Source organism: Trachurus japonicus, chromosome 12, assembly GCF_045865225.1.
Source record: "Trachurus japonicus isolate A0001 chromosome 12, Traja_1.0".
NCBI classification, from domain to species: domain Eukaryota; kingdom Metazoa; phylum Chordata; class Actinopteri; order Carangiformes; family Carangidae; genus Trachurus; species Trachurus japonicus.
Genome location: NC_140918.1, coordinates 6,831,979 through 6,855,200, shown reverse-complemented (window position 1 = coordinate 6,855,200; position 23,222 = coordinate 6,831,979). Strand labels below are relative to the sequence as shown.

General features: G+C 40.1%; 2 protein-coding genes across 3 annotated transcripts in view; both read right to left on the bottom strand.

The window, feature by feature from the left end:
• dck (deoxycytidine kinase) overlaps window positions 1–16,298 on the bottom strand; it is a 253,223-nt gene extending 236,925 nt beyond the window's left edge. Inside the window, exon 1 of the mRNA XM_085792856.1 lies at window positions 16,285–16,298. The gene's annotated coding sequence lies outside the window, so the exon portion shown is untranslated. The remainder of the gene's footprint in view (window positions 1–16,284) is intronic.
• A 699-nt stretch (window positions 16,299–16,997) lies between these two features.
• Window positions 16,998–23,222, bottom strand: part of col5a1 (procollagen, type V, alpha 1) — an 88,923-nt gene continuing 82,698 nt past the window's right edge. The window contains exons 64-66 of one of the 2 annotated variants that reach the window (XM_085792847.1): window positions 23,116–23,184; window positions 19,270–19,503; window positions 17,576–18,053 (exon numbers count right to left, since the gene is read on the bottom strand). In XM_085792847.1, the coding sequence (XP_085648973.1) occupies window positions 17,907–18,053; window positions 19,270–19,503; window positions 23,116–23,184 (450 nt within the window). In that variant the 3' untranslated portion in view covers window positions 17,576–17,906. Of the gene's footprint in view, window positions 18,054–19,269; window positions 19,504–23,115; window positions 23,185–23,222 lie in introns of both variants that reach the window. The other variant, XM_085792846.1, reaches the window with a different exon arrangement.

The window sequence follows — 23,222 nt, the reverse complement described above, 5'->3', positions numbered from 1 at the left end:
TCACAAGATAATGGAAGTTTGTCTTAGAAAATATAAAACACCACATGTACAGTAGCCACACATTCACAAAAAGATGTGTCTTCATTTAGTTCTATTAGTTTGGGATTGTATTTCCACAGGAACATCCTTCTGCTTATTATTATTATTATTATTATTATTATTATTATTATTATTATCATAATTGTTATTATTCGAGCTGTGCAGCCTAATACATGGACGCTAACAGCATGTGATAATGTGATAATGAGAAGCAATTTACTCCAATTGGGCTAAAAACATATCAATTTGATTACATTAACAATACACTGACTGAACGCTTCAGGAATCTAATGTGTGCCAGTATATTACACCCTGTTTCCACTAAAACCACTGCAAAGCTTGTAATGGTCAGTTCTGTTGTGATCACAGACTAAAGACTGAGGGAAAATAATGGCTCAAACAGAATCACTGACACGGTCGCAGTTTGTTTTTGTTGAAAAGCAAATTAAGAAAATCAAAGTTCAAACACCGTGAGCGATAAAACCTCATGATTAAATGTTGCTCCTAAGACTGATTGGAGATCAGTTTGGCTGTGCCGTCTGCAGAAAGGCTGCTGCTAGAGCTGCTTCTGCTGCTGCTGCAGGCCAAAGACGCTTCGCTGGTTTGATTCTCCCTGGCACCACTGTCTCTGCTTGATGTTTAATCAGAGGAAGCTTCTTGACCTGCTGGAAAGGTGTTGATGTTGAAATGACAGTGATGAATTACCTCCATGAGCTGTGACCTCAGGTGGTACATTCACACCTTCATAATTTAATTTTCTCCTCCTCCTTCTGCTTTTTCTTCTTGTTCTACTTTTCTTCCCCAGACGTGTCTCTTTTGGACAGGATGCAGTGGAGCCGGATGATTCCAGGTGACTAATCAATATGAAATCAAGTCTGGGCAGGTTGGTTCACACTTTTAATTTCAGAGCTCAAAGAAAAGTTGATTTTACACTCTATTCTTAAGAAGAAGACTTCTCAGGCCTCTTTCTGACACACAACCACTTAAACTCAGTCGGACAGAGACACGGCTACAGTACAACCATTTGTGTGATACAGACTGAAATATCACAGGAACTTGTTAAAGGCACCTTGAAGGTTGCAGCTGAGGGAGCGACATGACACCAGGCAGGAAGCAAAAAGGTTACAATATTCATTTACACAAAGACAAAAAGGGTGAAGCAACTACAATTACACAGCTCTTCATGTCAGTCTCTTCATGATGTCTATGATTGCGATACTTAAGTTTGGAAGGAGACTATGGGCGGCGTACAGCAGCACGACTGTACAGTAATCCTAGTTAAAGGGGAATCGCCTTTTTTTTTACTCACCCAGATAACTTTAGTGTCATTACAAGTCGTTCCAACAAAATTAGATCCAGCTGAGAGCCGCGTATATCCTTATAATGTGAGTCTACAGGGCAGCGCAATGCAGCCTCTAAATAACACATTATCTGCCGTGAAACTCGTTCATTTCACCAATATTTTGTTATGATACGCTAGTGCTATTCCCCTCTGAGTCCGGGGTTAGCTGTTATCAACATCCGGGGTCTGTAGGTTGACCAACTAGGCTGACCTGGATGATGTCATCTCTGGGTGTTGCATGGGTCATTGATAATATATATTGATAATATGATTCCACTTCGGCATTCAGGTCCATTTTTAGCTCAACTAGCCAGAGCTTTAGTAAGTCCAGGCTGTGGAGAGGAAGCCTGTGGAAGCTGAACTTCGTCCATCTGCTCATTTTGTTCTGACAAGTCGGAAACACACATAAACAAACCATAGCATTAGCAGTAGCAACTTTCAGATGAACAAGCCACGCGGTACGGCGCTCAGAGATGACATCATCCAGGTCAGAGGTTAGTAGGTCAACCTACAGACCCCGGATGTTGATAACAGCTAACCCCGGACTCAGAGGGGAATAGCACTAGCGTATCATAACAAAATATTGGTGAAATGAACAAGTTTCACTGCAGATAATGTGTTATTTAGGGGACAGCATATACGTATGTCCACTTGTCCCCCCCGGTTCATTGTCCTTAGAGTGTCTGTTGTTTGTTGTCCATGATATGATATGATATGAATGTAACATCAGCTGATAAGACACATCACGCCTACACTTAGTGACACTTCTGAAGAAGAGAGAAGCTACACCTTCGAAACATGTCAAGGTTTCAAAAGAATCACTATGAGAAAGACGAATTTAACTAGAATTCCTGAGTTACGGCTCTGACTAATGGCCACAGTGTTTCTGAGGAACAGTTTGATGTCAGTGAAGTCGACCTTTGACCATTTGGATATCAAGCATCATTACTTCATTTCAGTTCAATTGTGAATTATGGCCCCCCAAAAAATGTGAACGCGAGGTCACAATGTGCCAGAGGTAATGAAATATCCTCAGGGCGTTCCTGATACATCACTGACTGAACATTGTCTGCTAGAATAAAATCATCTTGTCTGTGAGTCCAAGTGAATGTTAATGCCCAAATTAATCTCAAGAAATTTCCTCAAGGTGGTCTTGAGATATGACTTTTGAGAAGCCGAAGCCACAGAGACCAGAGACCACCACAGTCTAATTAGTTCATCCTTGAGTCCTGATGAATGTTTGTGGCCAGTTTGAAGAAGTCCCATCAGGACGTTGCTGAGATATTGTGTATTTTCTGAATTGGTAAACTCACTCCCAACCAAACAAATCCTCAGTGGCCTGAACCCAGTTATTGAATCAATCTTTTTTTTCTGTTTGCAAAAGCCATAAACAACTTGCACATTTCATTTCACCTTTTTTTTTTTTCTTTAGTTAAAACCCTGAGCACATTTCCAGTCTCTAAAAACCCACTGAGCTCTGTGAAAAACAGGTCAAACACAGGTAGAGTATAGGTGTCACAGCTTAAACACAACAACTCAAAGCTATTCACACCTTTTTGCTAATGATGGGACGAAACCAAAGCACCTCAGGGAGTTACATAACCCTGTTTATAGGTGAGTTTTTAAAAGTTTTTTCAGGTCAGAATTTACCCATATTTCAGCTTTTGGTCGGTTTAGAGAAGCAGCAGCTGTTTGTAAATCTGGTTTGATGTAAGATAAGACGTGTAACCCGCCATTGTATTTCGGAGAGCTGCAATGCATCATGGTGTTTAATGTGTTCACAGTACATGTACCTACTAAGATACTCTTGCTGGTCTAGTTACATGCAGATATTTCTCACGTACACAAAATTCATGCAACTACGCAAAGTGAACAGTCTACATACATTTTATTCGTACTGTCATGTTCACGTTCTCCTATTAAAGGGATACAGTAGTTCACCATTTTGTCAAATTGGCCCATTGCCATAATCTCTATAGTCATAGCAGTAGGTTCATTACCTTTATTTGTCGGTGCAAGCTATTTTTAGAACAGCGGAGCAGAGCTGTGAGCTGCTCAGAGCTACGCTATGGAGGCTCGTGGGATTTCTTCATCAAATACACAATCCAACAACTCCAAAACGCTCTGGTGGACAAGTTGTGACCTGCACATTCACCACGTTATGAGATAATAACAGAACGTTACCAGACAGAGTTGTTGTTAGAGGTAAATGCAGAGACTGCTTGCCGAAAAACTGCACTCGAGAGGAACGTACATCAGTCCATGAGAGCGTTTTGGAGTTGTTGGATTGTGTATTTGATGAGTTTGATTAGGGAAACCAAGAAATCCCAATAGTCTCCGTAGCGTAGCTCTGAGCAGCTCGCCGCTCTGCTCCGCCGTTCTAAAAATAGCTTGCACCGTCAATTAAAGGTAACAAACCTCCTAAAACTATAGGGATTATGGCAATGGGCCAATTTGCCAAAATGTTGAACTATGCCTTTAAGAGTCAGAGGTTTGTTCATGTAGTTCGACAACTGAGTTTAGTGTTTTCCGCGTTGAGAAAGGCATACAGTTTAGCATCTGTGAAAAACTGTGTGTGTGAGCGAAAGAGTGTGTGTGGGAGTGAGAACAATGAGAAATAAGAAGCCACTTACTCAGCCGCAGCCCACACCTTCACACAGGTGCCCTCAATCAGTCAGCAGTGAGCTGCAGCCAGAACACAAAGACCCAGTGACTGTGGAGTTGGAGCCTCATCAGGGTCGGTGTCTGCAGAGAGCTGCACAGAGAGGCCTTGGACTTCTTTGTATTCTGATACGTATATAAAATAAGTAGGGCACGGTGATATATACGGCTATTACTGTAATCAGTGTACACATTGTTGGGGGTATACATGCATAAGCATCTCATGCTAATTCATGCATATATTTAAGTGGAGGAATTTGCATCTGCAAAACGAGTGAGGCCGTGCTGCGTTTGGTCGTTTCGGGAGTGATTTAACATGAAATAAAAGCGGAGAGCAGAGAGATGTGAGATTGTGCTGTCGATAGCTTTCGCCAGCGTCATGAAATATTCAGTTGAGTGCACAGACACTGAAATGATTTTATCACCTGATTCATTTGAATCAGTCCGACATATGCTGCTGCAGAGCCCAGAGATGTGGTCTGCCAGCCGAGGAAACAGAAAAAGAAGTGATGACTGGATCAAACTGACATGTTCTTAATAATATCTTATCTCCCATTGTTGAAAAAACAAGCTAATACACGACAAGTGATAGATAATACTGTGAGATTTATCTGTGTGAGACTTCTTGACAGACCCATTGCCTGAGTGCAGTTAACATCCTGTAATAATGACTTCTCAGTGAGTCTCGCTCTTCTCCAAAAGGAAAAAAAAAAAAGAAAAACCAATAAAATCTTCCCTTTGAAAGCCAGATTTTAAAAAATAGAATACACTGCAAATTATTCTGCACAATGAGCCTCGGAAATGGAGCCACAGAGGAGATAATGACTTCCAAAAAAAAAAGGTTTGTTCATGCCGTGTCTACAACCTTTAGCTGAATCCTGGAGTCACTAATGCAACCACAGAGCTCAGTGCTCACTTGCATGTTAAACGGCTGCACAATGTTGACACTGTCCAGGTCTGCGATCCACCGCTCCCCAAACCCATTAGCAGCTCAGCGTCTCCTTCCAACGTGTGCTTAACCGATGAATTCATCAGGGAAGATGTACGCCATCTGTGAGGAGAGGAGGAGGAGACGAAGGAGAGATAAGAACCTGTAGGCAAATATTGCTTCCTGTGTTTATTGATCTACAGTATGAGGCTGACTACACACTAGACCTTTTTAGGCCTGATTCTAGGCCCCTCCCTCAAACAACCAGGTGGGTGTGGCCTGCTTACGATCAAGTCTGAACTTCCCCGATATCGAATCATAAATATTATATCCAAAAAAAATCGATCGAACTGCCTGTAATGGAAATACCCGCAATAGTCAGTGAGAGCGAGCCGACCGGGAACCGGAGGTTATTTAGGTTACTACTTATGCCGGCTAATTGGACCAATCAGGAAAATACAAAAGTAAGAGCAGCTAGGAGAACAATGGCAACAACATTCAGTGCTTTTAGTACTTTTTTGTTACATTTTTGACCATGTGAGATCTTGTATCTTGGGAACATTAACACAAACTAAAGCTGGGGACACACTACACGAATTTTTTGCCCGATTTTACCCACGATTCGCAATCGGGCCTAGTCTGCACCAGTCAGGACTTGTTGGGGACAGTCGGTATGGTTGCACTTGCCGCAGAATAATGTTAGTGTGTGATGAGGTAGCCAGCCTACAGACTCGAATTGGCAAGTGTGTGAGGTGAACAGACCCTGCCCAACGGTCCGTGTCGCAGCAAACATGTTTGGATGCAGTTGTGTAGTGTGTACTACTGGCTACCCACCCAATTGCAAAAACATGTCGCCAACAACAGCCAAGGAAAAAGAGGAGGTGGGACACAGGAAATAGCGTCAGAAACCGACATCGACTCCTCCGCAACTTGATCCATACACGTTTTTTAATGGATTTCTTACAGCAGATTAGCAGGTTCACTGCAAAAACTCCAAATCTTTCCAAGAATATTTGTCTCATTTCTTGTCAAAATATCTAATTTCTAGTCAAAACTAAACTCTTTTCACTTAAAATAAGAATCATCACCTAAAAATGAACCTGTTTTTAGATAATTTCCATTTGTTTCAAACAAATCGTTACTTAAAATAAGTAGAAAAATCTGTCAGTGAAAGCAAGTTTTTTGTGCTTGTAATAAGAAAGAAAAACTTGCTCCACTATCAGATTTTTCTACTTATTTCAAGTGAAAATTAGCTTGAAAGAAGTTAAAAAGTGTCTAAAAACAAGCTGCTTTTTAAATGTGATGAGTCTTATTTTAAGTATAATGAGATTTGTTTTGAAATTACAAATTACATTTTGACTAGAAATAAGACAAATATTCTTGGTAAGATTTTGAGATTTTGCAGTGTTGCCATATAGGCTACAGTCTATGGTTGTATGTCATCCATGTTTGTTTACACTTTGTAGTATGTGTCGACATGGTGGAATCACCTCACAGGTAGTTAGCAGGTGATTAGCCACCCTATGTTGTTGGCTAAGACAGCAAGTCACAAGTTAACTCAACTAACTGCATGTGTGGAAATCCCTACACAGCTACACTCTCTAAACTGTCCCTCCCGCGAGAGCTTTCACAAGAGCTTGGTGCATTCAGTTGGCTTCAGTTGTGTCGTCTGTGATCCCTTATTTGGCGCAGTCGTTAAATGTGTGATCCCCAGTCGTCATAAAAAATCTGCTGAGGCCAGTCGGTTGGAGTGTACTCCAAGTCTTTTCTAAATCGGCAATGACTGTGTGTGTGTGTCCCCAGCTTTAATCTGCTTATGTGTGTTTCAGAGTGTTATAAAACTAGTTGAAACTGTTGTTTAAAGTTTAGCCATGTTTTTACATAAGAAATGATTTTTTTGAATGAATGAATGAAGCTCTACATCTGTGAGAGACTGTGAGACCACAGCATCACAGGGTTCAGATCCATCCACACATTTGCAGTTTATAAATATATTAACAACATGTCGTCATTACATGAACCGAAAACATGATCCAGTCCCACTTACACGTATAATTTGCTGCTGCAAATTAGTTGTTTAAACAAATTTTAATGTCAGAGTTGGCCTGCTGACGGCTGATCACATGAGACTCTGTTGGAAACTGTTTTTTAAAGGTCAATTTGGTACCAAAAAATAAATAAATAAAAGAAATTGCAGCACTGCTTCTACAAATGTGCAATAATCTTCAAAAAATATTTAAAGCTACAAACCAGCAGCACAGCAGAGAGGAGTGTTGTGCTTGTTATTTGAATAATTCAGCATGTCCTTGTTTGTCTCTCTTGACTGACATCAAGGGGGGAAAAAAGCGGCGCTCACACTGCGTCTAGGAGTCGTAATTAATGCCGTTAATTCGTGCCCGTCCTTGGCTGCTGTTCGGGCCCTGTACCACGCCGGTGTCTTTGACCTCCCCCCCGCCTCTCCACAGGGGACCAGCAGCAAAGCGTGGAGGAGAGCCCTGCAGCTTCAAAACCTGATCCTGAAAATAGAACAGAGCTACTGTACTGTATGTGAGTGAAGAGGGTGGTGGGGGGGGAGAAAAGTGCAGGACCATATGCTCTTCCCTTCTGGCCACGAAACAAGACAATCTAATTAAATCAAGTGCTAAGTTTTACATGAGTGGGACAAAGCTTCTCCTGCTGAGAGAAGGTTCAAAGTCATATTGTTGCTATTCCTCGTCGGCACAGAGCTCATCACGTCGACGCGACGCCAGGAGCCAGTTCTCATAAACCCACAGTATAGACAACATGCCATTTATGTTAACGTGGCAAACTTTAATCTTCTTTAATTTCCTTTAATTTAGGCGACAACTGAGCTTTTCCACCCATGAGGGTCTCTTCTTCTTCTCCTTCTGAGGAATTGGATTTATCGACATCCCAGATGTTTGCCGCCCTCATGACAATAGCTGAGAGGAAGCGAGGAGACGCACGGGACGATGATGAGACTGATTCATTCTCCCGCATGCTAATGATATCTGCTGCTGACACTTATTTGAATATTATTCTAAATATGAACCAATCTCATGTGTTATTTACCTGCATTTCTGCAGGGAAAACATCACCGGCTGTGTGTGTGGTGCATTTACACATCAAACATCTCCCTCGCTTCCCCATCACTGCTTTGCTTTCCTTTTTTTTTGTCTTCTACTTTCTCGGCGATCCTCTCCTCCTGTCTGTTCTTATCTCTGCTTTTACCCCCTTCTAATCCTTTTACACTGCACGTCTATTTCATGCTCCTTCTCTTAAATCTTTGCCCTTTGTGTGCCAAAAGACAAAAAAAGGGACAGACTTATGATTACTATCTTTGCATAATCTTTGAAATCAGAGCTCATTACATTGGCTACGCATGCTCCTGCATGGTCTTAAAGCAGAGTGAATGCCAGCCGGCAGAATCACAGACTTAAAAGTGTCTGGGGTAAAACTTAAAGTAAATACTTGAAGCTCATGACCAAGCACGAACAAACAAATACAATTCTGGAGACTGTGGCTTCCTGTTTTAAGCCTCTGCACACCCACTCAGGTGTTACCACTTAGCAGGTTAGACCTCTGAGCGCTGCGTGGGTGTGTTCAGACGGCGCTTGACTGACTGGCAGATTTGTTGCTCCTTTAGAGATCTTGTATCCTTTTTTTATATTAATATTATTTCATTGGATTGCTTGAAGGCGTCTGTCCTGGGTGCGCGCTAAGCACAGGTTCACAAAACACCTGTGCCTCCGCTATTGGCGAACAGTTGCAGAGTCTTCTTCTAACTTAGTGAAGTTTTGGAACAATTTAACTTAACTTACAAGATGGATTAAAGCCTTGAAGTAGTAAAGATCAATCTTTAACAGTTAAGAAATTCCACTCTGAATATTTCATAGACTGATTTCAATGTGTATTTTTAGCTGTATTAGCATAATGGCTCAAAGAAAATGTTGGATTAGCATGAAATTTGGTGTTCCTGCTCACTTTACCTGTGGCACCACTACCAGGCCAAACATTGTACTTTAGCAGTGACATCTTAATGTTGTCAGAAATGTTAATTCCCATGATATTTAACCTTTAGCCTTTTTAAAGCCCAAACAGGGACGAGAAAGTGCACTGTGAGCTAACCTAAACAACTGTAGATTTGACTCAAATTAAACAATCACTATTGTATGATTTATGACTAAATGCATATAAAACTAATAGCCTATTATTCTCATCTTTAATTCATTTTTGGTGCAAATTTTGTTACATTTTTTGTTTGCCACCTTAAATTATCATGCTAATATTAGCCTCAGAGTGCTGCCAGTGTGGCTGCTGTTAAGTGAAAGTATGTTTTTCGTATTTCTTTTCTTTTTTCTTTTCTTTTCTATAAAGTAGTCAATCTTCAACATTTAAGGAATTCCACTCTCAACTGAATATTTCATGGAATAAATCTCACTGTGTATTTTCTTCTCTTTTTTGCCAAGTTAAGAGTACAAGCTCAAAGAAAATGTTGGACGAGCATGAGATTTGGTGCAGACTTTGGTGATAGCCTACCACTCACTTTTTCTGTTGCCTCAAACATATTTTACATTAGCAGTGACCTCTCAATATGCACAAATATGTAATTTCTTTAATATTTAACCTTTAGCCAAGATTTTAGAGCCCCGACTCAAATTAAACAAAAACGACAGTATCCAGTCATCTGATTTGACTGAATGTATAACATTTTCATCTTTAATTCATGTTTGGGGCAAATTTTGTTTAATTTTAGCTTGCCACCTTAAAATTTGCATGCTGATGTTAGCCTCAGAGTGCTGCTAGTGTGGCTATAAAACCCTAAGTTTTGTTTAGACACAACCTATTCCATATTTTTCAACATAGCTTATTGGAAAACAACATTTAGATGCAATATGAAACAGTGGAAATGTGTGAAACATCTTTATTTTGGAGGTGTTGATTAAAGATTCATACTGTAAACCCAGGAGTTGTAATAATCATTGATGTAGCCGTGCTAAACTCATTCACACCCACATACACACCAACCACATACACACCACTGGCTGCTTTAATCAGTGTATAGGCTAACTGATTGCTTTTTGAAGTATTGGCTGACATAAAATCTAAATAAAGGTTGTAAATTGATGGTTTGCTTCACTGGATGAACCGCAGAGCTGTTGACTGACTTGGATTCAGTAGGTTTTTATGAATTTAATGTATTTTTAGTATCATCTAATTGATCAGCTAATAACCTGGGTGGTGTGTGTGTGTGTGTGTGTGTGGGGGGGGGGGGGGCTGAAGATGCTCCAGGCTGAAATGTTTTGACTGTTTTTCGTTCTGTCTTTGTTAATAAAACATGTCGAGAGAAACCGTGAGCTTGGAGCTGGTAGACTCAGACAAACACGTCCAAATAACTCATCACTGGATCGAAATAAACAAACTGAGAACAGAAGTGAGACACATCAGCACTAATAACACCCAACAAATCTCATTTTACAGCAATTTAACAGTTTAACATGTCTCTGGATAAACATGCAAATGGTTTTAATCCATTTGCCTAAGCAACATATAATTATTTTCTGTCAGTGCTTTTTAGTTTCAATGATCATTAAAACATTTGATTGAATATGTTTACGGATTTAGATGTATTTTTCTATTTTATCTTATCTTTTATCTCCGTAGAGGCGCACTTTGTCCCCCATATCTCCTCCTTTTGATGCTGGATTTTCGGAGCCTGATGAAAATCTCTGTCACACTGCAACTTTGCTCTGTTTCATTGAGTCTGCTGGATGCTGTCAGTTCAGTGGATTTTGCTTTGACTTCAGATTATGCAGCCAACTGATGGCTGACACAAGGAGACGGTTGAGCTCTTTTTTTCCCCCCTTATCCATCATGTCTATTAAATTATCATAAAAATCACAAATCCATCAGCACTCCTTGATCCAAATGGAGAGAGAAACCAGAGATGATGCCTGCAAAGTATTTAATGCCACTTTTGTTTTGGGTCAAGAAATGAAAGTTTGGATTAAAAAACAAAATGCACAGTGTTTTGCTCAGTGAATTCTTTTTTAAAAAATGTAATCTTCAGTGAAAAATCGATCATGAGGCCCAAACTGAGCTCACCACAGCTGCATACTAACACAGGGCTGATATTGGAGAGATGCGGCCAAGTGTAATGCTTGGGTGGCCGGCCCCTAATCGCATTAGAAAACCAACATCTTGAACTATAGCCACTCCTCAATCTCAAAGTCTATTAGAGCGGAAAAGCCTGTTATTAATAACCCAATATGACCGTCAGCGTGTTGTAACACTATCTCATCCTCTCTCTCTGCTATCTGATTCGTATGTAAGTAGGTCAGTGGTGGCAGGGCCGGGCCGGGGTATGAATGGGCTCTGTTAGAGAAGATCCACAGGCTCAAAGCAATTACACATTAGCATGGGGGCTCCGTCCCAAATTTCCCTTCTGACGTCCGGCGCTTGACCCTTCAGCTCTTCGTCATCCGCGCCCCCCCTCCTCATCTGCACAGCAGCAGCAGCAGCAGCAGACTGTGTATAGCATTTCTTTAAAATCACCTCTAAATGTCTTATTGATGGCATCAATCATATCTCCAAGGGAATCGTCCTCAGCCCACACTCCACCACGCATGCTGTGATGCACTGCTCACATAATACCAGTTTCTAACCTTACAAAGTAATCACTGAGCACAGGGAGTGAGTTTACTGCCATAACAATGACACTCACAAAGACATTTGCAGAACATTTGGATGCTGCCGGCTGTCCTGTTCTGCTGGGCCGCCTCAGAAATGGCCTGCAGTAATCCCAGACAGTGACTCCCTCAGTCCCTGAATGAACCACTAAACACACTGTATGTCAATAAATCCATGGCATCCAGGGTGCAGGTTCCTCCTCAGTTCTAGCTGCTTCTCTAGTTTATCCAAGCCTCTTGTCATATTCGTCATCCATCATTCCTTTAAAAAGTCCCAAAGCGTCTACAAAGTTCACTGCTGACATTTTGCACCACAGAACTTATGTGCTTAAAATCTCAATTTGCTGCCCTGTCTGCACTTTCTCGCTGCTGCTCCCCCCCCCCCCCCATGAGCCTACAGGTGGTAAGGATTAGATATTCTTCAGTAAAATTTTTACACCAAAAGTGCTGAATAACAATAGTTTAGTCAGTCGGAGGACTTTATATTTCCATTTTTATATATTCAGAGTATATATTCCTGCAGCCACAGGCAACAGTGGGGAGTACGTTTACTCAAGTAGTGTATTTAAGACCAACTTTTTATGTAGTTCTATGTTACTTGAGGGTTTCCATTATATAAAACCTTACATTGCAGAGGCAGATATACTGTTTAGTTACTCCGTATAGCTCACAGCTATGGCTAATAGTTAGAGCACAAAGATTTAGTCTGGGTTTCATTTCAAGGAAAATGTGACACGTCTTAAATTCACTTTTTTTCCCCCACAGAGTTGCTGAGAGATGTGAAACTTCAGCTAGCAGCTTGCTAACTTGGGTTAGCATAGAGGCTAGAAAGAGGGAGGAACTGCTGACTTGGTTCTGCACAAATCCTTAAAGGTGTACAGAAAAGATAATTTAATTTAAGCCCACTCTGGGTCATAAAATTAGTGTAATAACTCATCTATCAAACGATGTAGGCCAAACTTTGTGCAAAATTCAATTTTTGAGTAAATCTGGGATGAAACTGTGTATTTTTTTTTTCACATTGGATAATGCAGGCGCACGGATTATACGTCAGCCTGTACACGATTCACCAGCCACTGATATTGGATCCGTAATCCGTCATTCAAACGTCTGAGACACACACACACACACACTGAGCTCGGTCTCGCCCCAAGCTTTGAATATCCCGCCCGCTCGATAATGACCAATCAAATTTGTTTTCCTTACTCGGGTAAACTCGTGTTGCAGCTCGTGACAACTCGGCGCGACAAACAGGACAAACGGCCATTTCTGTACACCTTTAAATTTACTATTGTTTATTCCAGGAGTTTACCATCTGGTGAGCAATGATGTCTTCTTTAGACAAATCAAAAGGAGGTTTATGACTCAAAATATGTAAAATATCCCTTTGATAACTGTTGGTAGAGTTAAGATTTTGATTGACGTCTTATTTTAAGTTAACTTACCCGATATGTTTTCAGTGTTCATACAGTCAATAGTTTATATATTTATGTTCGCAATTATACATAATACATTATATATTATATAACAGCCATTGTAGTTCTTCTTCCCCATATTTACCTGGACTTAAGTCCTCCCTGCGTGTTATTGGTCAGGTGAGTGACATGTGACTAGAGCAGACAGGAAGTTGTGGAGGCAGTGAAGCTGCTAAAAAAAGTTGATCTGTCTCCATCTACTGTAGCTGTTTGTTTATCCAGATACCAAACCCCGACGTGACACTGTTTCAAACCGTAAATGTCAAACTATTCGATGGCTAATCAATAAAGCAATGATGCAAGTTTTGAAAAAAGGAGTTTGTTAAGTTGTGTAGCAGAACTTTTCTTCTCCATCTTCTTCCATTAACCACCTGGAGACCCTTTAGGAGGAGATCTGATCCATATTGGTTGCAACCTCCAGGTCGTGATATAACGTTTCGCTGATGACGCTGCGCTTTTCCTTCAGAACGACTTTGATTCACATTAAGTTAAAGGCAAACTTCAGATCATCTGCATGCAGGTCTCGATTGTTTGCTGCTGATACGTTCTCACATTCATTCCTGGAGTGCTTCTTTACCTCCGAGCACATTTGTGTGTGACCTCCTCAACAACCCCGAACCTCTTGACACCCTGACTCTAGCTCCTCTAAAATGTTTCACAGGCTCATTATGCTCTGGTGCTGCTGTAAGTCTTTTGACATCACCTGTTGCCATAATTGGAGAGAGCTAAATCCCTACACCTGCTGGGTTTTTTCTCTTTTCTTTTTTTTCCCCCGTCCTCCTCAACCCACTTTGATGCCCCACTTATCTCCTCTGTCATTGTAAGTACTTCTGCGCTCAGATGAGGAATTAGCTTTTCGCTCTGGTTTCTGCTTTACTCACCCAGGATGCTGCCTCAGTAGAATCCATGCATTCTGATCATCCTAAATCCATCCTGTAAACACTGCATTAAATATTGATCACGGCATCATGCACAACATTTTTTTTTTTTTTATCCCTCTTTGCAGTGCTGGGCTTAATGCGCACTGTGCACAAGGTTTCCCCTTAATGAGACACTTGAAGTGCTGCAAGTCATCTTCACCAGCGCCGATTTGATCAAAGCTTAGAAAAGATTACAGATTATTGAAGTTAGTGGTGCAGGGGAGGTGTTTTTTTTTTTTTTTTTTTAGAACACATTTCATTTTATTATAATGATCTCCGAGGAAAGGTTTGCACGAAATACATACAGTGAATAATACATATATTTTCCGGTTTTATCATAATGCGCTGCAGGCAGTGGAGGGATTGGAGCTTAAAGTGGTACAAGTTCACACATTCAGTGTCCATAAAACAGAGCCAGGGCCGTTCTTCTTTATGCAGTCTGTGTTTGGAGGCAGCAACAGCAGCAGCAGCAGGAGAGCGGTCCATGTCTGAAACACCAGATGCACCCTGGGAACTTTCTTTCTTGTGGCGTATCTGTGGAGCTGGAGCATTATTAAAACACACTGCAGAGCAATTAGTTGTAGTAGTAGCCTCACCCTTCATGCAGCGTAAGCAGACATCCAATCACTTATTTAGCATTTATATAATATGAATCCAATCTGCAACACATTTTCTCTCTCTCAAACACACACACATACATACATACATGCACATAGACACACACACACACACACACACACAGCCCAGAGGTTGTAAACATGAAAACATCTCTGTGTTTAGATGGATGTGGCCAAACGCCTCAGCGTCATGTTGCATCATGTGGTCGATGAATAATAAGCTTCTGACAGTTAACTCTTTGTTTTCCTGTGTGCATGTAAAGAGCGGGCCTCTTACACTTTACACTATGGTGTCATTTAACATTTATTTTTTTATTTTTTAAATAATACAATAAATATACTACAAACGAACATTGGCTTTGGTGGAGTTACAAGTTCATCATTTTCTCCCCACTTCACAATCGTGGACATGACCTTTATTTATCTTTTATTTTATTTTTTTCTTCTTTCATTCATCTGTAGCATTGGAAAAAAACGGATGTATCCTGATGAATAAAAAACCTGGACTTGGAGATCATGTCACTCTAACAAGAGTTATAACAAGAGAAAAAAACTTTACAATTTCATGCATACAGAAAGGTTTTAATGCTTCAAAAGACATACAAGAGTGGATGGCCACAGTAAACTTGAATTTATTGACATAAAAACCAATATATCTTCTATCCTCTTATCCTTACACAGGTTTGACAAGACTGTGAAAAACAAACAACAGACAGACAAACAGAAAATCTACAAAAAAAAAAAAGAACAAAACAAAAACAATGGCAGCATTACTGCTGGTTCGGTTCTGGAAATTTACAAAAAGAAAATGTGTTTGTCCTTTTTAAAAAATTTAATTAATATTATTATTATTATTATTATTATCATCGAGAGCAAAGTGTTAAATTGGGGGTGTACTGCATCACAATGGAAAATGAAGCCGAACATCTACAAGCATATTGAGTTCTCTTTAACAGAAACGGTTCAAGTCACATATTTGTAGAAATTTAAAAACAAACAAAAAAGAAAAAAAAATAATAATAAGGAAACAAAATAAACCTATGTAATGAAGGGCTGTAAAAAAAAAAAAAATCTGTGGTAGATACTAGTGGTCATAAGCAAAGAGAGTGCATAGTTTGAACAAAGAGCATAATTACAATGAGGGCAGACCAGCAACAACAAGCTAACGAACTTTCAGACGCTGCATGAGGAAACATCTGGCTGATGTGATGATGATGACGACCTGTTTCTGTTTCTGTTTCTACTGTGGTTCAATCCAGACAAAAAAACAAAAAAAAAAACTTTTCAAGTTGTTTCCCATAGAAAAACAAAAAACAAACAAAAACAACATTCCCAGCCACTTAAAGCTACATATACACGTGATAACCTTTGGAAGGGTTTAGGATTTCATACATCGGACCGTATTGTATCGTATCCCCCTTTAGGTGCTTTGGCCCAATCAATCACAACTTGCCAACTCCATCAGTTCTGATGATCCGCCAGCGAGAGAAGATGCAGCGTCAAACAGCGAATGATGCAAAAAAAAAAAAAAAAAAAAGCCAACAGCGCCCTCTCACTTTTCCTTTTTCCTTATTTTTTTCCAACATTTGGTTTTAAAAAAAAAAGTGTCAGACACTTTTTTTCCTCTTCTTTTAATATGTGTGGTCCGCCAGGGGGGGAAGCAGGAGATAACATAACGCCGCAGCCATGTGAGTGGATACGGAAGGGGGGAGGAAACGGCATGCTGGACATTTAAAATAAAAAAGAAAATGGATGCAGCAAAGATCCACCTGCGCCAGATGTGGTGGTTTAGAGTCAAAGGGGGGTTGGGTGGGTGGGGTTGGGGGCTGCTGGTGATGGATTATCATCACCACAAATTTCCTTTCATTCAAAACAACACAAACTAGAAAAATACATAGCACCACAGAAGAGAGAAAATAGCACCTATGTTTTGATTTCTTTGTTTTTCATTAAAAAATGTGTATCATCTCCCATTGCATAGTCAGATAGATGAGTATGTCAGGAACACGAACAAAAAATAGGAAAAAAAAAAAGAAAAAAGAAGAAGAAGAAGCTGTTTATTAAGTTAATGATATCACCACCGCGGTAGGTGTTTCTGTTCAGAGGGCAACAAAAGGAGGAATGTATTATTACTGCTTTTTTGTTTGTTATGCAAATCAACTGTCACATAATAATATCACAGAGCTTGTTTTCGTCTTTTATTTCCATTCTGTTCTTAAATTACAACAAGATGTGCTCCACAACTGCAACAAGACAGGACTTCTCCAATTTAGTTTTCTTTTTCTATTTTGTGTTTTTTTTCCGTGTGAATATGTGAATGTGTGTGTTTCTTTTCTTTTTTTTCTCAATTTACAAGTCAAATTTCCTCACTTTTTCGATATTTTCTACAACTGTTGTTGGATGTTTGATCCCTGTATCCATCGTCTCCTACCTCACAATTCATATAAAGTCACATGCACGTTTTGAAGCCAGAAGCAATAAAACATTACCAGGAGAAAAAAAAAATATACAGAATGTACTTACAAACATAAAAATTATTTATATATATTTATATTATATAAGATCCATTCCAAGAGAATGGCAGAGACAATTATGCACAAACAAAACAAAAAAAAAGCTCCTGTAGTGAATGAGCAAAAAACAAACCAGGAAAAAAAAAAAGACAAAGTGGAAACCAAAAATAAAAAATAAAAAAAAGAAGCCAGGGAGATGAGATCAGACCTAAAGAAGAGAGAGGAGCTGAATCAGATGGAGTCCGTGGCAAAAAAAAAAAAAAAAAAAAAAAAAATAGAAAATACTGCGAGCGTCTGGATGGGCTGCAGCTCTCAGGGTCGCCTTCCATGTTTGGGAACCAGACGAATTAAGTGTGATGGCGTGGGGGCTAGGCGTGTGTGTGTGTGTTTGTGTGTGTGTGTGTGCAAGTGTGTTGTGTAGGAGGCAGGATCTGACATCCAGTTTCAAAACTTGCATGTGATGGAGAAGGCACACTGAGGTTTCAAGGTTATTTCGTTTTTTTTGTTTTCCTCTATTCCTAAAAAGAATTTCACCGTATTCTCAACTTGATTTTTGTTTATTTTTTTTACTCATACTTGTTGCTTTATGGAAAAAAGTTGCTCTTGTTTTTTTTGTTGTTTTTCTTTTTACAAATACAATTGTCCTATTCTTTTCTTTTTCATCAAATGTTTCGTTTTTGAGAAAACAAAAAAAAAATTTTTTTTTGCTCAGTAAACAGTCTTTAGCCGATGAAACAGACAGGGCCCACTTCGAATCCGAACTTCTGCGTCTGGCCGCCAAAATCGTTGAACATGATGTCCACAAACGGCACCTGTTCCACCTTTGGTGTGTTGATCTCAAGTACTGTCTTTTCATAGCCCTTTTTCAACTGAGGAGAGACACAGCAGGAGGCGGAGTTAGTGAATGTGACAGGGAAACAATCTGCAGAAACACAAACATCACGACAAAAGGCCGTCTTTACACCACAGGTCTCGATGCCCAGTTCTGATTTGTTGCCTACATCCGATTCTTCTTGACTGTCTGTTTACATCAGGGGTGTCAAACTCATTTCAGTTCAGGGTCCATATACATACAGCTCAGTTTGATCTCAAGTGGGCCGGACGAGTGAAATAATACCATTTTATAAAACGTAAAGGTGAAATCTGTCGATCTGATTGGTGGTTAACCGTGATACGTTCACAAATGGACTAAAGTAGTTGAATTCACATGTTTAAGGTTAACTTTCACCTCCGGGGAGGGTTAGCAATGGTAGAGGGGCCTGAGCAGTGACTTTCACCTGAAAAAAAAAGCAGAGGAAAAGACGACATGCAGAGCTAACGTCCGGAGAGGTGGTACTATTTTTTTCACAGTGGGGCTATTTTATTAGATAATATGTATTTCTGGTTGAATAAAAACTACATGAAATTGATTGCTTATTCCTCTTTCATGTTGCCAATATTGGTAACCGTTTTATAAAAGCAATATATATCACTTCAGTCCGTGATGCTAATTATACCACGGCTAAGGGGCATTCTTCGGCACCCTTAGCCGAAGAATTACTATTTTTCCAGTCCAGATCCGATCTCTGCCACTTCAAAGGGAAAAAAAGTCAGAACTGGGGTCATATGAACCATTCACTGCAAAAACTCAAAATCTTTCCAAGAATATTTGTCTTAGTTCTTGTCAAAATGTCTAATTTCTAGTCAAAACAAATCTCTTTCCACTCAAAATAAGACTCATCACCTAAACAATAACTTGTTTTTAGATCAGTTTCACTTGTTTGAAACAAATTTTCACTTGAAAAAAGTAGAAAAATCTGCCAGTGAAAGCAGGTTTTTTGTGCTTGTAATAAGAAAGAAAAACTTGCTCCGCTATCAGATTTTTCTACTTAGGCTATTTCAAGTGAAAATATGCTTGAAAGCAGTAAAAAGTGTCTAAAAACAAGCTACTTTTTAAAATGTGATGATGAGTCTTATTTTAGGTATAATGAGATTTGTTTTGACTAGAAATAAGACAAATATACTTGGTAAGATATTTGAGTTTTTGCAGTGTGTAGCGTAAAGACAGCCAATCACATCGCACACACTACACTCTCTGTGACTTACCGCACAGCCATCGGCCACGGCGCGGATGTAGGGGTTGTTATCGTAAGACATCTCCTCATCGTTGGAGCCCAGGAAGCGGATGGCCTTGTCGTAGTTGTCCTGGTCCAGGTCGTGCCAGGCCACCGACTGGTAGCAGTTGTACGTCATGTTCTGTCTGGCCGCCGCGCTCAGCAACCGCAGGAAAGTCATCTGCACCACGCCGATGGGGTTACCCTCCGCGTCCACGTAGGACAGCTGCAGATAAAAACAAAGACAGAGAAAACAAAGAGATGCAGATGGAAGCTGAATATCAGAGAGTTTTTTAACACCAGGAGACGGGACCAGTGAACCGAGGGAAGGGGAAGGACGTCCTGAAGATACTCAAGATTTACTCAACACACTCGTCGTGTCTGCTCTGAGCAGTGTGTCTGTCTCCTGGGAGTCATTCTGAATTAATTTATGATTAGTAATTTGTTTTTCCTCTCTTTTTTTTTACCGCTGAGCTGAGATTCCGGGGACGTCTTTCTTATTCACAACAGAGTCAGAAAGAGACACAATTTACATGGACCACCACGCTCAGACTGAACTAACACAAGTTTATGGTATGTTTGGGACTGACTTAGGGAAAACATTAGTCTGATCATTTAAGGATAACACTGCTGTTGCTCTAGGATTTTCTCACTGTTGATGATTTTCCATGAAAAGACAAAAACTAGAGCTGCTGGACGTCCGACTCCGCCCTAATCCCCAGCTACAGACTTTGGCATATGCTGGTTTGTGGCATTAATACAAAAACAAAACATTAATATACTGTAAACAGTCGAGTTAAATACGTTTTTTTTAATGAGGGAAACCAAAACTGATCTGCACCAGGTGGTAAACATGTTAATTTCTGCGGTAAAGTTGGACATTTTAACATGGGAGTCTATGGGGACTGTTGGAGACTCACCCTAGTGGCCGTTAGAGGAACTGCAGCTTTTGCTTTCATGTTTTGCAAGTTTCTACTGGATGGAAACCTATTCATTCTTCCTGAGGTCTTTAAAACAAGATTAAAAATATAAATATAGTTTCCTAAAGCAGCTGCACACTGCAGTTTCTAACAAGCTTGTTGCATCTGTTTACATTTGTTGCAGCAGAATACTAAGTGTCATCCTTTCAAAGTGAACTACAATGCTCATGTTCATCCTAACAAATCAAAGGGAAACAGAGAGACAGTGGAACTCTATATCAGCCTCCATTGTTGGTTTTTGTCTTTTCATGGAGATTTATTGACTCTGAAAAAGGAATATTGAATATTATCGTCCGTATGCTTCAGTAACATGTGCAAATATGTGCTGATTAAAAAAAAAAAAAAAAGATAAGCTTAGAGCCACAGGCCAGGCTCTTTATAAAACAGATCAGGTGCATCATGGTATTACATACAGAGGGGGGGAGGGGGTGGGGGTGAGGGTGCAGAACATTTCCCTGTGAGCTGAGCTGGTGTTCAGGGCTTAATGTGGCAGAATCTGCCTTCAAAGTATAAAACATGAGCATAGCTAAATGGCTAATTGAAATCTTGATTGTGTAATTATGTAAAACATTGAACCAATAAGAGCAAATTATGGTAAAAACAGCAAAAAAAAATCATGAAAATGTGATTATCTCAATGGGAAATATGTTACAGTAATGATATGTTAATTGCCAGGTAATTAACCTATAATTAACCCAGAATTCTGCTGTTTGAGCTCATGTTACGGGAAACTGAGCGACATCCACATTAAGCTGATTATGGCGCTTTGTAATGTAATCCTCCTCGTTGATAAAAGACACACAGCAGGTCTGGAACCAGTCACAGTTCGTTTTTTGGTGTTGTTGTCGCTGTTGTTGTTTTAAAAATGTCCATAAAGTGACGCAGCGTCGTCATACCAACCATCAGGAATCCATCAGATCCATACGGTTGCTTCGTCTCTCTCAGACAAACGGGACTTTACTGAGCGGAGAGCGCATGCAGCGTCCATGCCATGCAGCCAGAGCAGCAGACCAGACCGACTGAGTCTGGGTGTGTGCTTTTCTTTTCCACAACACTCACACACACAAACACACACACTTACACTCACACACTTCTTTGCACATGCACATTCAAAGCCAGGGCGTTGACACTCTTGTTGTCTTGTTAATCATCCTGCAGATTCTGTTTCTGCTACAATTACTGTACAGGCAACACTTTATAATAAACTACACACTATTACACATTAATTAAGCATTATTAAATGCATAATTCATTATTATAAAGCTGCATTGATACTTATTAGTGTGTCATTTATAAACATAGTTAATAAGCTCATCTATAATTGTAACATACAGTCACTTTTACTTCATAAATAACCTAAGAAAGCATTGACATCTTCTAAATAACTGGTTTGTAACTTGATTTATGAATGTTGAATTAATTAACTACGACGTCATAATCAATTAAACACATCATAGATGAGCTTATTGATCCAGATTTACTAATTAGTATAGGAGCAGTTTTTCATGCTTAACTAATGCTTAATAGTGTGTAGTTATTATACAGTGTTACCTAATTAAGAACCATTAATCATAATGTATAAACACTTGTGCATTTGTTGTGTTGTTTTACATCTGAGTGTCGACACCGCGGCTCAAATTTAAAAAACCATTCGGAGGTTTTTCGTCCTCAGAGCGGCTTTTCTTTCCCACCATCCCGCTCTTCCTCCCTCCCTCCCTCCCCACTGCACAGCGTGTGGATCCAGCCCGACATCACCGGAGAAACATTACCTCTTTATCATCACAGCCGCAAGTCAACAGTGACTGAGTACCCAGAAGCCCCTGGGTGGTGACTGAGTGCCTGACCTGTTTGACTCGGAGCCACTCTGCCAGATCTAAGTAGTGTTTATTGGGAGGAGAGGATGTTGTTGTCGGGGTTATGTGAGTGCAGCAGAGTGGGGATGACACTTGTGCTCACCCCGCCTAGTGGAGAATAGATAACCTGCTGAGGCAGAGGAAGCTGATGTGATCTACAGCCCCGGAGAGATAAAAATGTGTGAGGAAGAAGAATATGAAGAGTAAATTGTATGTATTCACTCTGAGTCGTGGCAGAGTCGAGGCAAACAGTCACTCTTGGAAGATGCTCTCTTAATGCAGCAGAGGTGTGGCGGCGGCGGCGGCACGAGTGGAGGAGGAGACAGTCAGCAGCTCACTGTTTCTGTTTCCTCACACACACTGCAAAATCTCAAAATCTTTCCAAGAATATTTGTCTTATTTCTTGTCAAAATGTCTCATTTCTAGTCAAAACTAATCTCTTTCCACGTAAAATAAGACTCATCGCCTAAAAATGAACTTGTTTTTAGATAATTTTCACTTATTTCAAACAAAATTTCACTTGAAATAAGTAGAAAAATCTGCCAGTTTTTTGTGTTTGTAATAAGAAAGAAAAACTTGCTCCACTATCAGATTTTTCTACTTAATTCAAGTGAAAATATGCTTGAAAGATGTAAAAAGTGTCTAAAAACAAGCTGCTTTTTAATGTGATGAGTCTTCTTTTATGTATAATGAGATTTGTTTTGACTATATAAATGACATTTTGACTAGAAATAAGACAAATATTCTTGGTAAGATTTGGAGTTTTTGCAGTGCACACTTACAACCACACACACCTCTCCTCCATTTCCTCGTAAGAGCATCGGCCCGCTTCGTGTTGCTGGACTGAAGGTGAGAGCGGCTCGTGCTGAATTACATCATGCACCAGGACGAGCAGAAGGTGCCAGTGCCGACAAACAGTACACAACATTATATACTTATGTGTGTAGGTGGGGCAGAACCAGAACCAAGAACCATGCAGAGCCTCGGGGATGCAGAGCCACTTACCAGGGAACCTCTCTTGTAGTGACTATACCATGTGCCTGGAGAGTCTTTGGGCCATTTTGCCATTTTGCTCTGTAAAATATAAGAGGCGTTCAGGGAAAAGGGAACGG